A 14,143-nucleotide genomic window follows, 5' to 3' on the forward strand; every position below is an offset into this window, starting at 1 on the left:
ACAGAGCATGAGAGGGGAGGGGCAGAGAGAGAGGGAGACCCAGAATCAGAAGCAGGCTCCAGGCTCCGAGCTGTCAGCACAGAGCCTGACGCGGGGCTCGAACTCACAAACTGTGAGATCATGACCTGAGCCGAAGTCGGTCACTCAACCGACTGAGCCACCCAGGCGCCCCTAATTTTGCAATTTTCTTAAAGCCTTCTATAGAAAAACTCTTTCTCTATTCATAACACTTCTGACACAAAATATGTAGGGGTTTTTCTCCAATACCAATTAGTTTTCCAACTCCCGGACACCCTATAACCGTGGGTGTCCTAAAATTTATCAATTCTGGCACCAACCTGAAGTTTGTGTCAGACTCCACACGTTTAAGGGCACAGTCCCACAGGATTGTTCTCACTTTAGATGCCAGTCACAAACATGACTCTGTCCAACATGGTTACAAAGTCCCCATAATCCCCCCACCTCTGTGTCAATAATTTGCTGGCATGGCTCACAAAACTCAGGGAAACATTTACTTTGTTTACTGGTTTATTATAAAGGATACAAATGCACAGCCAGATAAGGAGTATATAGTGTGAGGTCGGGAAGGGTCCTGAGCTTTGTTCCCATGGAGTTGGGTACACTGGCCTCCTGGCATGTGGATATGTTCACCGACCCAGAAGCTCTCTGAACCTCACAGTTTCGGAATTTTTATGCCTGCTTCAACATAAAGGCATGATCTATTATAAATTGTAACTCTAGTCTCTGACTTCTTCCCAGAGGACAGGAGGTGAGGTTGGGCGTTCCAAGCATCTAGGCAAGGCTTGGTCTTTCTGGGAGTCAGTCCCCATCCTGAAACTATCTGGGAAATTCCAAGGGATTTAAGAGCTCAGGAATTAGGGGCAGAAACCAAATATACATTTCTTATCATATCACACTTCTACTCACACATCAGACCGTCCCTAGACCAAGAAATCCGTCATGATGAGCTATGACAATGTAAAATGTGGTTTACTTTGCTTTTTCAGACAGTTCTATTTTCTCTCTCTTTTGGATCTCAGTTTCTATCCTATGGATATCGTTTTTGAATAGAGAGCCTTCTGAAAATTCTCACTTCCTTCTCCATACCTTTGACCCCTGCAGGTGGAGGCTCTACTAGAGCAAGCACCCTCCAGGAAGACCTAGTTCTCATCTCTGTTCTTTCTCTCTACACATTCTGACTCATGGCCATTTCCATTCCTCTCAAGACTGCAATCGAGTGGCTCATGTCTCCTGGGTCTCCGAATCTTTGACCCCAGGATTTTTTCCCTCCCGTATGGAGACATCACCCTCCACCTGCTCCCCAGCCCCCCTTCCCCCACATCACTGAATGTGTATGTGCAACAGGAGGAAATGATGGGGTGCCTTCTGGCAGAGGCACAGAGGGAAAGCTGCTCCCTCAGGAAGAAATAAGTGACAGCTCTGCAGTTTTCATGTGGCTGTTTTTCTTTGGAGGGAGGAGGTGTGCAGCTGGAGAGAGAGAGATTGGAAGGAAGGGAAAGACAGAGGGGGCAGGACCCAGGCTTCTTGCCAACCTGAGCAGGAGGGGAGCAGCACACAGCTTTGCTCCAAGTAACAGGAACAGCAGCAGCAAAACAATTCCTGGAAATTTGCTCTTTCTCCTTCCTACCACCTCCCCAACTTTTTTTTCCAAAAAATGTAGACAAGATATTGTAATCAACAATCAGAAAGGAAGGAAGGTACCAGGGAGGAGTTATTGGAGGCACAGATAAAAGCAGGCAGCTTCCCAGGGTCAGGTGGGGGCCAAGGGCTTGTGCCTGGACCCTGGAAGGAGGGCTGGGCAGGCCGTCTGGCCTGTGTGGCCGAGGACCCTACTTTGTGTGTTGAGGGCGGATGGATTGCGGACTGGTTTAGGCTGAGGAGTTTGGCAACGACTGTACTTCCGCTCCCAGCCTAGCTGCCAGCAGGTCACTGAGTACAGAAGCCAAGCCCAGCCACAGAGGTCATTTGGCCCTCCTGCCGCAGCTTCCCCCTACCAGGGAGGCAGCCTTATCTGCCCAATAGCACCAGCCTGGTCCCCAGGCGTCCCAAAGAAGGATGTGGTCCAGCGACCCTGTCCTTGGCTCTGCTCAGCTCTTTCCTGCTTACTCGCTCTTCGCTGAGGCACAGTGGAGCTAACGCTACTTCGGGGACCAGACCTGACTTTGACACCATGTTCTGTTACTTAGTAGCTGTGTGACTTTGCACAAGTCACTTTACCCTTCTGAGTCTTAGTTTCCTTACATGTAAAGTGAGGTGACTGATGCTTCCTTCAGGGGTTATTGTATGGGACATACGAGATACGTAAAGTGCTTGGCATAAGCATGTTCCTTTCCCACTATTTGGGGATGAGGAAGGAGAGATCCCTTCTTGGGGAATTGGGTTGAGATACCTCTGCCCAGTCCCACCACTATGAGCCGTTTTTCTCTCAGTTGGATCGACACCAGCTTCCTCTTTCATTTAGTTGTCTCGTGTTCTGTTTCTCACGTGAAAGGTCAAGAATATTCCCAATGCCACTATGAATTACCACAAAAGCGATATAGCAATAAGTTAGCATTTGTGATTGACAGGTACTGTTTGATCCTCATTAAGTTGTTACACTGTCATAGGCAAGGCTTCTATCATGTCGTGAGGCACGGAGAGGTTAAACAACTGGCCTGTGTCACACTGTAAATCCTTATTATAGGGATTCTTGACCTAGATTCCTGGCACCTAATGGCTTTAGGTGGTCTGTGAACTGCCTGAAAAGCATATTCAAAATCCTGTATGTTGTGTTAAGTCATTTTTATGGGGCTTAGAGTCTTCCTTAGATTCTCAAAAGGATCCACAATGTCCAAAAGGTTAAAACTGACCGCCCTCGAAGCGCCTCTTGTGGATAAAAAAGTTTTAGAAGCACAGCATACACTTGGGTGGAGGTGACTCAGCCTTTGGAATTCTGGGAAATTTCTTGAGTGAGAGCAAAGTCCCCTTTGTGGAGGCAGAGAGAAGCATGGGATGACCTGGGGAGGGGTTGAGAAATGGGAGGTGAAATGTCTTTGCTGTCACAAGATGAAGGACAACTGTTTCCTCCCTATGATTTTCCAAGAGAATGTATGTGGAGGTGTGCAAGGTTAGTGCCAGGAAGAGGAGGCTCTGAGGGATCGACAGACACTGGAAGGTCCCCAGGGAAACTGGCACCACCCAGCAGCCTCCCAGCATGCCTTCACTCTTCCCCACCCTGTAATTTCCTATCCATCTCCTGGCTTTTGTCCCTCCCTCGGAACTCTCCCCCCCCACCCCCCCCCCCGCCCCACTTCCTGATCCCTAGCACCTCCCCCAGGTTCTCTGTAGATGTGCTGACACTCCTTGTTAATCCCAGATTTAGTCAGTTTCTCCTAACTTTTGTTGAGCGCGTAACCTGGGCTGGACGGCAATGCCCCTTGACTTCTCCAGCGTTTCCGGAGGCCTTGACTTCCTAAGGTTCCCTCTTGACCACGACATAGATTCTTAGACTCCCCGAGAGTTGAAATGGAAAGGACTCACAAGATCATCCTGAACCTCCTCCCTCATTAAGAGGGGAGGAAGGGAGGCTTTGGGGAATCTCACGGCAGGACAGTGTGAGAAATGCAGGTGAAAATGGAGAGGGAAGTGGGATGCTGGAGGGTCATCTACTTTCGCATGTGTTCATCTTGTAAGACGCCACGTGCTGCCGGGTACTAGAAGACTGGTGAGACTCAGTCCCTGCCCCCCAGGGGCTGCAGCCTTCAATGCTCTAGTGTTCAGCACATGGGCGACCCATACTGCTTCAATCAGATGAAATCATTGCTTCAGGCTTTACCTGGAGTTTCTGGATTTCTACCATTTCTCTACCCCTCCCCCCCAAACAATGCTTATCCAGCCATTCTGTGGCCTCTTGGGGAGAGATGTTCAAGAGGAATGGTGTTTGGGACCACATCCAGATTGTCTTTCCAGAGTGTCAGGGAGCTGTGCACCGGTTAGGTCTCTGATTTCTGCCAGTGCTTCCTGAAGGACACAACCACAGAAACTTATTGAAGGGCTCTGCCTAGGGCCACAACTCAATGGTCCTGCCACAATGGCAGGAGAGCCTCAAGGGCGAAGAGGTCCAGTGTAAGCCGGCCTCAATATCCCTTGAACTATTGCATGACCCCCTCCCTCCCAGGCTTCTTTTCTGGGGAAGGAGCTTGGTACATTTCAGTGGATGTAAGCAGGGACTAGAGCCCAATCCTGTCAGAGGCCACCGGGGTTCCCTGAGAAAGCCGCCCCATCGCCAGCTGTGTCCACTCTTCTTTTATGATGTGATGTCATCTGCCTCATCCTGAAGCCCCTCCATGGACAGCTATTCCGTCCAGTCTCCTGTCCTATCTTGAGTCTGCTGAGGGGGCAGCTCCCGCCTCCTCCCCACCATCATTGGGATACAACTGAATGGATACTTTTGTAGTTATGGGGCTTACAGCCCTCCCTGCTTGTGTGAGGTTTTAGGTCCCCGTGCAAGCCAGTCTTTTCTGCCTTCCGAGTCTGTGTCTGAAATTCTGGATGTGGGAGGGGCAGAGGGCAATGCAGGCAGGCACCCGGGGCCTGCTGAAAGGGTAGGAGCTGTGAGCCCCGCTTTGCTGAAGTGCTTCCTTTCAACGCTCCCAGCGACTGGGAACAGTCTCTCTCCTGCATGTGCCCACCTTCATTCCCTTCTCCCCCATCTTTGCCTCCGATATCAGACACCCCTTTAGTCTCCTGAACACCTTTCTGCGCCTTCCCTACCAAAGGGAGGGGACCTTATACTCTCTGCCTTCTCCTTCTAACCCCTCGAGAGGCTGACAGTGACTTAGATTCCTGAGGAATGAATTCTGTGTCCTGAGCCAGATGATGAAACCCAGGCCCAGAGAGCATGTTGAATGCAAATGTGTCTTGAATCAAAGTGTAGCTTCCCATTAAGAACCCTCCTGAGCTTGGGAATGTCAAGGCCCAGCATGCTGGCAGAACAATAAAACAGCTCTAAACCTGGGACCCAGTGCAGAGTAGCCCATGTCACCCCATGTGTAGTCACATGGACACAGAGAGCAGAGGGCAGGGAAAGGGTGAGGGAGCCCTGCTGACAGCAAGCTATCTTTCTGGGCAGGATTTGGGATTTTCAAGGACATATGTCAGCACTTACAAAAGTAGCCCAAAGAGCAGACAGGTTGAGGATAGGAAAAAATGTTCCGGAAAGACAATGATCAGGAGGGAAATTAAAGACTTCATGCCAGAGAGCCTGGAGGCCAGACTGCCTATACAGCCATCCTGACTGAGGAGGCCAGACCCTTTTCTGATCATAGCCTGCCTGCCTGTTCCCTGAAAAGCCATGTGGCTGTACCTGGCGGCCCTCGTGGGCCTGTACTACCTCCTGCGCTGGTACCGGGAGAGGCAGGTGGTGAGCAACCTCTGAGACAAGTACGTCTTCATCACGGGCTGTGACTCGGGCTTCGGGAACCTGCTGGCCAGGCAGCTGGACCTGCGAGGCTTGAGGGTGCTGGCCGCGTGTCTGACGGAGAAGGGGGCAGAGCAGCTGAGAGACCAGACGTCAGACAGGCTGGAGACGGTGATCCTGGACGTCACCAAGACAGAGAGCATCTCTGCGGCCACCGAGTGGGTGAAGGAGCGTGTGGGAGACAGAGGTACTGCCCAGATTCCTGTTTGTGCCTCTTTGTTGCTTCTCTCTGTGCAAGGGAGACCTCTCTTCTGCCAACTGGGAAGACTCCCAGGATGTTTTCCAGAACTTGAAGTCATACTAGCTTTCTTCGCCTCACCCAGCTTATCAGAAGAGGGTCTTCCTTCTCCACTGCCCCCCACCTTGAGACCTTGGAGCTCTGGAGTTTTGGGGAGAGTGTGCCCTGATGAAGATGTGCCCTCCCCGAATTCCTCCTCTCTCAGCAGAGGTTCTGGATTTCTTTTCTTTTTTTTTTTTTTTAAGAATTTTTTAAATGTTTATTCATTCTTTGAGAGACAGAGCATGAGTGGGGGAGGGGCAGAGAGACAGGGAGACACAGAATTCGAAGCAAGCTCCAGGCTCTGAACTGACAGTGTAGAGCCCGACGCGGTCTCAAACTCACAAACCGTGAGATCATGACCTGAGCCGAAGTCGGACGCCCGACCAACTGAGTCACCCAGGCGCCCCGGTTCTGGATTTCTTGATGCTGAGTGACTAGGAAGACTCACTTTCTGGAGGAGGAGTTGAGACAGGGGACCCAGCCTGAATGCTTGCTTTGGTGACTGGGGGCATTGCTGGAGCCGGGTCCTGTTCTCAGCACTTTAACAACACCTCATGGTATTCTATGAAATTGTTTCCTGCATTTTATTCATCATATTCAATATAAACGATGTCTTGGCAAACTTTTTTGTTGTGTTTTGTCCCAGAGATTGTAACGTCCTTGCCCCTCTGCCTGTCTGTCTTGCAGGAGGGAGCTCTCCTACTTTGGGGTGAAGGTGGCTGTGATTGAGCCTGGTTTCTTCAACACTGGAGTAACCAACTCTGAGAAGATTTCTAGGGCCATCCAGGAAGCATGGGATCAGGCCAGCCCAGAGGTCAAGGAGATCTATGGGGAGAAGTTCCTGGCATCTGGTGAGTGAGCTGCGGACTGGGGGGAAGGGAGACAAACCCTTGTGGGGCAGCCTGAGCCCATCCCAGCTCCTCCTACACACTGGGTCAGGCCTCCAGGCTCTGACTCAGCCCACACAGTGGGGACATTTAACTCCATCCCCATGGTCCCGTGTGGCCACCTGCCGACCTCAGGAAGAGCCAGGCTTGTTAGACCTAGGGGCCACGCTTTCCTCTAATGCCCTCATTATTTGGGGAGGAAACTGAAGCCAGAGAGGGAAGACATGCATGGATTCCTGACAGGCTGGCATTAGCCAGCTGGTTTTCAGGTGCTTACATTTCTAGTGTCTGTAGAGACCTCAGTTTCTGCGGAGCACATATTCCCAGGAATAGAGCCAGAGGGGGCATAGTGTGGAGAGTGTTCCTGTGGGAAGGAGTGGGGACACACTCCGATGACATCCCTGCGCCAGATCCTCACAGTGAAGGCACGGATGTGTCTCTGCATTTTTGCGTTCCCACTCCAGATAGTGGAAGCTGCCTACCTGTAGGCCTGGAAACAAGTTGCACAATTAGTACCTACTCCCTGTCCTTTCCAGCTCCCTTTTCCATCACCTATGGCTCCCCTTTTCAGAAGATACACACCCGGTGGCGAAGAGGGAATGGGTGGGAGGGACGCGCCCACGGGAAGGCGGTCTCGCTGAGTTTCGGCAGGGCACCACCAGGGGGCGCGCGCCGCCGCTCCAGCGCGCGCTCGGTTACAGGTGCTGTCTGGGGAATCTGGCAGAGTTGCCCCTCTTGGCGGCGTGCGTGGGGATCTCAGCGTCTGGACGTCCTGTGCAGGATCTCAGCGCAGAGATCCGCAGCAGCGAGTCTTCATTCCCCTGGCGCCCCTGCGGGGTTTCTCGTTCTGGGCCCCACAGCTCCCAGGTAAGTGAGTGGCACCCCAGCCTCTTTCTCTTACTATCCTCTCTGAACTTCCTGTGATTTCAGACAAATGAACTCTGAAGCTCCTGGCACCGCTGACAGGCGGTCACGTTGTTTTGAGGATTTACAAGAGTGAAGCAGCAGGTGCTGAGGGCTGGGAGGTGTCTCTGCCGCGTGGCCCCCTGAAAGTTGATGGTTGAAGGAATCTGTGGTTACTGAGAAAAAAATCTCCAATTCCTTTCAAGTAAAGAAACACGGCCTTATCCCTTAATGGGGTTTGGACATACGTGTCTCTTTGGGTCGCTGAGAGTTTCCAGGGCTCCTTCCTTCCTCCTTGCCTTCTTCTCCACTGCCCTTGAGGAAGCCCTTGTTTGGAGGGTCCTGGCAGTGACCCCCAGGAAGCAGAAACAGGTGAGGCTCTGCAGGACCAGGCCTTGCCAGGCTGCCACCGCTTCCGCCTTAAGAGATAAATGCTTTCAGGACTACAGTCACCTCTCTGCACATAACAGTTTCAACTAAAGACTTAATCTGTACCCCTTTCTGTCCTTTTCACCTGCTGGGGGATACTTTTGCAGTTATGGGGCTTACAGCCCTCACTGCTTGCGTGAGGTTTTAGGTCCCCGTGCAAGCCAGTCTTTTCTGCCTTCTGAGTCTGTGTCTGAAATTCTGGATGTGGGAGGGGCAGAGGGCAATGCAGGCAGGCACCCGGGGCCTGCTGAAAGGGTAGCAGCTGTGAGCCCCGCTTTGCTGAAGTGCTTCCTTTCAACGCTCCCAGCGACTGGGAACAGTCTCTCTCCTGCGTGTGCCCACCTTCATTCCCTTCTCCCCCATCTTTGCCTCCGATATCAGACACCCCTTTAGTCTCCTGAACACCTTTCCGCCCCAGAGAAATACTGTATCTGGAGGGAATCTATTCCTTAAACATTTTGCCTTCTCCGATCTCAGTGAGAGTGACAATGACTTAGTCTTCTCAGAAATGAATTCTGAATTCTTATCTGGCTCAGATAAGGAAACCCTGGTTCATAGCATAAGCTGGCAGCCAAGGTCACACAGCTGGTTGGTAGCAAACCTGGGTGTTGAAACCACATGCGTCTTGATTCGCAGTGTATATATCTTCTTCATAAGAATCTCCAGTAGGTCAGGGAGACCAAAGGTACAGCCTTGAACAGGAACAAAGTAAGAAGACAGTTCTGAACCATGAGATTTAGGACATAGGGGATTCCAGGTGGGGCGGGGGGGGGCGGGGGGTTGGGGGTGTGTGTCTGAGGGAGTAGGTGGGCAGAGGAAAATGGGAGGAGTGGAAGGACCAGGAGAAGGTGACTGAGAAAAGTATCCTCATGTCAAAGGATTCTTTGTGAAATCCAATGGCATCTAGTAGAAACAGCATTAATGTACCGAAGAGCATGCAAGTTGAGGCCGGAATCAAGAGTACTCACTAAAGGCAGTGACCAGGAAGAACTTGAGGACTCCATGTCAGACAGCCTGGCGGCTGGCCCGCTACTCACACCTTGTGTGTTCCTAAGTCATCCTGTCTGAACACCGGCTACACTCTTGTTTCATTTCAGCCTGTGTGTTCCCCACAAAGCCATGTGGCTGTACCTGGCGACCCTCGTGGGCCTGTACTACCTCCTGCGCTGGTACCGGGAGAGGCAGGTGGTGAGCGACCTCCGAGACAAGTACGTCTTCATCACAGGCTGTGACTCGGGCTTCGGGAACCTGCTGGCCAGGCAGCTGGACCTGCGAGGCTTGAGGGTGCTGGCCGCGTGTCTGACGGAGAAGGGGGCAGAGCAGCTGAGAGACCAGACGTCAGACAGGCTGGAGACGGTGATCCTGGACATCACCAAGACAGAGAGCATCTCTGCGGCCACCGAGTGGGTGAAGGAGCGTGTGGGAGACAGAGGTACTGCCCAGATTCCTGTTTGTGCCTCTTTGTTGCTTCTCTCTGTGCAAGGGAGACCTCTCTTCTGCTAACTGGGAAGATTCCCAGGATGTTTTGATTTTCGAAGCCTCAAGCTTTGGAGTTTCCTGAGCAGAAGGCCTGAGTGCCTGAGTCTGAGCCCAGGGTTAAATGAGCCCAGCCTGAGTTTAGGGCCAATAGTCTGAGGAGGTGTTGGGACACTGAGGCTTACTACGGGGCAGCGTGGGGCTGAGCCAGGCTAGACCCAGGCTCCTGATCTCAGCAGATACACATTTTCTTGTTGGTTCCTTCCCACCAGGCCCTCTGCAGGGCTTTAAGATCAGCCCCACTTAACTTATGAGGACACTGAGGCTTATGAGGGAGCTGAAGGGACTTTTGGTCAAATGTGGGTATTCTTCCCCCTCTATTATGCTGCCTGCCCTTTTCGGGAAAGAAGACATCATTGATGTCTTTTTTGTGATTAAAAACGTAAAACATGCTCCTTGTATACAACATAGAAGATGATAAAGATAAAAGGAGATTTTCCAAATGTCAGTTTCCGGAGTCAGTTACATAGTTACGTATCCTATGATCAGCATTTTCATTATCAAATCCTTTTTTTTTCTTTTTTAAAAATACTTTTTAATGGTTTTGTGTGTGTGTGTGTGTGTGTGTGTGTGTGTGTGTGTGTGTTTTAGAAAGAGAACGAGAACATGAGCCGGTGGGGGAGGGACAGAGAGAGAACCCCAAGCAGGCTCCACACTGTCAGCACAGAGCCCGATGCGGGGCTCGATCTCACAAATCGTGAGATGATGACCTCAGCTGAAATCAAGAGTCAGACGCTTAACTGACTGAGCCATCCGGGTGCACCTGGGCACACTCTTAACGAAGCTGGGCTTATTGCCCCTGGTATGCCAGGCACTGAGGAGCAGCAGGTTGAGAAGGAACATCCCTGCGGTCCAATAGCTCAGTGTGCATGCAAACGCTGTTGCCCTGTAGTCACTTCATTCTCACTTCCTCTCTTGCACCCTATTCCTTTATACACGTAGATGTTGTTGATGTGGTAAAAAAAAAAAAAAAAAAGTGGATTGGAAGGTGACTTGGAACCACAGTCGTGTCTCACTCAGGCACACGGTGTTGCTCTCTCCCTACCCTGTAACTAGGACTCTGGGGCCTGGTGAATAATGCTGGTATCTCCATTCCCTTGGCACCCAATGAGTGGCTGACCAAGCAGGACTTCATGAAGATACTCGACGTGAACTTGTTGGGGTTGATAGAGGTGACCCTGAGCCTGCTGCCCCTAGTGAGGAAGGCGAGGGGCCGCGTGGTCAACATCTCCAGCATCATGGGCCGGGTGTCCCTTCTGGGTGGGAGCTACTGCATCTCCAAGTATGGCGTCGAGGCCTTCTCCGACTCCCTCAGGTATTGGACTGGGACAGAGCCCATCCTTTCAGTCTTCCTGCTTCTGTGCTTCTGGGGGAGATTTTCCAGGGGGTTCAATCACTCACAACCTCAAAGGCTCTTCCTTCCAGATGCCTCTGTCTTGCTTCGTGCTAGGAATTCACTGGGAAGCACCTTCCCATGTTCTGGGCATTGGGATGGGCCCCAGGCCTATACAGTTGGTTTCAACTATGGTTGCCCTGGAGGAGGGCCCACGGTTGGGAAATGCTTGAGGCAGAATTGGACCTGAGATCATTTGGCTACAGAGCTCATGTCCATAATTCCTATAATATTCAGCTTCAGGGGGCCCTCGACATGGAGGTCCAGCATTTGACTCAGTTCAACAAGATGCTTCTCGGCATTTCTGTGAGTGCACAACAAATGTGTCTGAGGACAAGACGAGGTCCCTGACCTAAAATGTCTGACAGCTGAGAAAGGGACAAGAGAGACACAAATGCTGTGACCATCTATCACGATGGTTGTGACTAACTTAGCTAGCTGTGGTGGTGGTGGTGGCCAGTGGAACAAGGGGAGAGTCTTAGAGAATGGCCTGAGCTGAGGATTGAAGAAATGAACTTGGAAACCTGGCAAAGTAGGGTCAGAAGGCCTCCTGTATGAGGGAACGACTCGAGCCCAAGCCCAGGGTGAGTAATGGCTGACTGCCTATGCTGTGGGGTCCTCTAGGCTAGTGGACAAGGCCTGGTCAGGCAGAGGGGATGCTGGGCAGGTGGGCTCAAGGAGACACGGGGGCCCCGGACAGGCTGCAAACCTTCTTGCTGTTGGCAGCAGGACCCCATGGAAGGGATTTACTCAGGGGAGCAACGTGGTCGAATCAGCCTCTGGAGAACCCACTGGCCGCAGGGCAGAGGTTGGCTCTGGGTATCGGGGATCTGAGATGTAGGCAGAGATGTTCCTCAGAGGACAGAAGGCAGACGAGGGAGCAGGGTACAGGAGGTAAAATGGGCAAAGTCTGGAGATGGACTGGATGTGAAGGGAAATAGGAAGAGATGGCATGTAAGTGGTGCTTCACAGCGGAAGAGGTAGGATGTGAGCTAGCCAGCACGTGTGTGGACAGTACTGGAAAACATGTGCCTATACATCATCATTATTTTCTCCCCCTGGATGCTGCTCTTGGAACCTGTCCGAGCTTCTGAGTTTATCCCACCCCAATCCCAAGTTAGGTGTATATCGGGTTTGTTTGTTGTGTTTTGTCCCCGAGCCTTCTGATGTCCTTGCCCCTCTGCCTGTCTGCCTTGCAGGAGGGAGCTCTCCTACTTTGGGGTGAAGGTGGCTGTGATTGAGCCTGGTTTCTTCAACACTGGAGTAACCAACTCTGAGAAGATTTCTAGGGCCATCCAGGAAGCATGGGATCAGGCCAGCCCAGAGGTCAAGGAGATCTATGGGGAGAAGTTCCTGGCATCTGGTGAGTGAGCTGCGGACTGGGGGGAAGGGAGACAAACCCTTGTGGGGCAGCCTGAGCCCATCCCAGCTCCTCCTACACACTGGGTCAGGCCTCCAGGCCCTGACTCAGCCCACACAGTGGGGACATTTAACTCCATCCCCATGGTCCCGTGTGGCCACCTGCCGACCTCAGGAAGAGCCAGGCTTGTTAGACCTAGGGGCCACGCTTTCCTCTAATGCCCTCATTATTTGGGGAGGAAACTGAAGCCAGAGAGGGAAGAATGTATGGATTCCTGACAGGCTGGCATTAGCCAGCTGGTTTTCAGGTGCTTACATTTCTAGTGTCTGTAGAGACCTCAGTTTCTGCGGAGCACATATTCCCAGGAATAGAGCCAGAGGGGGCGTAGTGTGGAGAGTGTTCCTGTGGGAAGGAGTCGGGACACACTCCGATGAAATCCATGGATTCAACCTGGAGATGAGTGGGGAGAGGTGGGGTGCTTTTAGAAACTTCTCTCAAGTTGATCCCAAAGCAAGATTAAAACGTGACAATATGTTGTTCCCTTTGGGCAGTCAAGAAATCAGTGAAAAAGTTGAAGTCAACATGTTGCAACAATCTGTACTTGGTGACAAACTGCGTGGAACATGCCCTAACAGCCTGCCACCCCCGCACTCGATACTCATCTGGCTGGGATGCCAAGCTCCTCTACCTCCCCATGAGTTACATGCCTACCTTACTGGTGGATGCCATGATCTACTGGATGTCTCAAAGACCCATCAAGGCTCTGTAACCCCAGACTGGGGCGCATGGTAGGAGGGAGTTGGGTACTGTGTGAGGGCGGGAATCCCTCAGGGGGAGGGAAATACAGTGGAGGGGGGGGTTCTTGTGTCACCAGGGACACCCATCTCAACTTCCTCTTCGCCTCCTCCCCAGACTTCCCTGGACATTAGCACTCTAGGAATATTAGGAGGAAAGTCACAAGTTTTGTGATTGAGGAACAGGGACCCAATAGCACACAACCATACCTTGTTCCTTGAATGGCCTCTCAAGGCTTGGAGTCTTTTGGCCCTCCTGCCACTTGAGGAATCCATTCTTGGCAGCGTGTTAGCAGCAGGGAGGGGCTCAGCCCCCACCTACTCTGCTTCTGTCCCCATACTCAAGGTGTGCCTTGCTTCTGTCCAGTGTCCCCCTCCTACAGGATGGACATGGCCTGGGGGAGTTAATGCCCCTTTCCACTGAAGATACCTCTGACAGGGATGGAGATGTGGATGGCAACCACCAGCCTGACCCATCAACCTGAGGTGCCAATTCACAGACCCTGGCTGAAAGGACATGTCTGTAATTGGAATCATGACAGAGGACACAGAAACAAACTAGTTGTTGAGTTGTCTTGAAACCTTGATGTCCATTGATTATTTTTGCCTTAAAATAAAAATTGATAAGTTTACCTAGGTCCAGTGATTGGAACTGTGGCCTTGGGGAGTGGTGGGATATGAATCCATAAGAGAAGGAGTCAGGTACCTTCATGGAGATCATGGGGGTGGGATTTTAAGAGGAGAGTTGGATCACTCTTCTTTCCAAAGAAGTGGGGTGGGAGGCTAATGTTTCTTTTCCAGGATTTTTCAAGTAACACAGTGTCACAGGCAGACCCAAGGATGGATAGACAAAGAGAAGTTGCTGAGGCACTGGCAGACTCCAGTCCCTTTCCTGGAGACATCAGCCTCTCCCCTCAACAGCAACCTCTCCGCAGCCCTCTTTGTCCCCTCATTTAGAGTTATGCCCCCCATCTGCAGCCATCCCTAGGTTCCCCAGCCCAGATCCCCTTTCTCACATCCTACGGTGGAGGACAGTAAGAGTCACTTCTGGACCCCAGTCTGTTGTTTTCTGCTAACCTTTG

At 51.7% G+C, this 14,143-nt stretch overlaps 1 protein-coding gene across 1 annotated transcript; it reads left to right on the forward strand.

The window, feature by feature from the left end:
• The first annotated feature begins 6,449 nt into the window (after positions 1-6,449).
• Positions 6,450-13,698, forward strand: RDH16 (retinol dehydrogenase 16). The gene is made up of 6 exons (XM_019454832.2): positions 6,450-6,610; positions 9,076-9,410; positions 10,571-10,829; positions 12,107-12,270; positions 12,819-13,055; positions 13,429-13,698. The coding sequence occupies exons 1-5, from the start codon at positions 6,552-6,554 to the stop codon at positions 13,034-13,036; spliced, it is 1,035 nt and encodes a 344-aa protein (XP_019310377.2). The 5' UTR covers positions 6,450-6,551; the 3' UTR covers positions 13,037-13,055; positions 13,429-13,698.
• Positions 13,699-14,143: the final 445 nt, after the last annotated feature.

This window comes from Panthera pardus, unplaced genomic scaffold, assembly GCF_024362965.1.
Source record: "Panthera pardus isolate Hobbes unplaced genomic scaffold, ASM2436296v1 HiC_scaffold_6, whole genome shotgun sequence".
In the NCBI taxonomy this organism is placed as follows: Eukaryota; Metazoa; Chordata; class Mammalia; order Carnivora; family Felidae; genus Panthera; species Panthera pardus.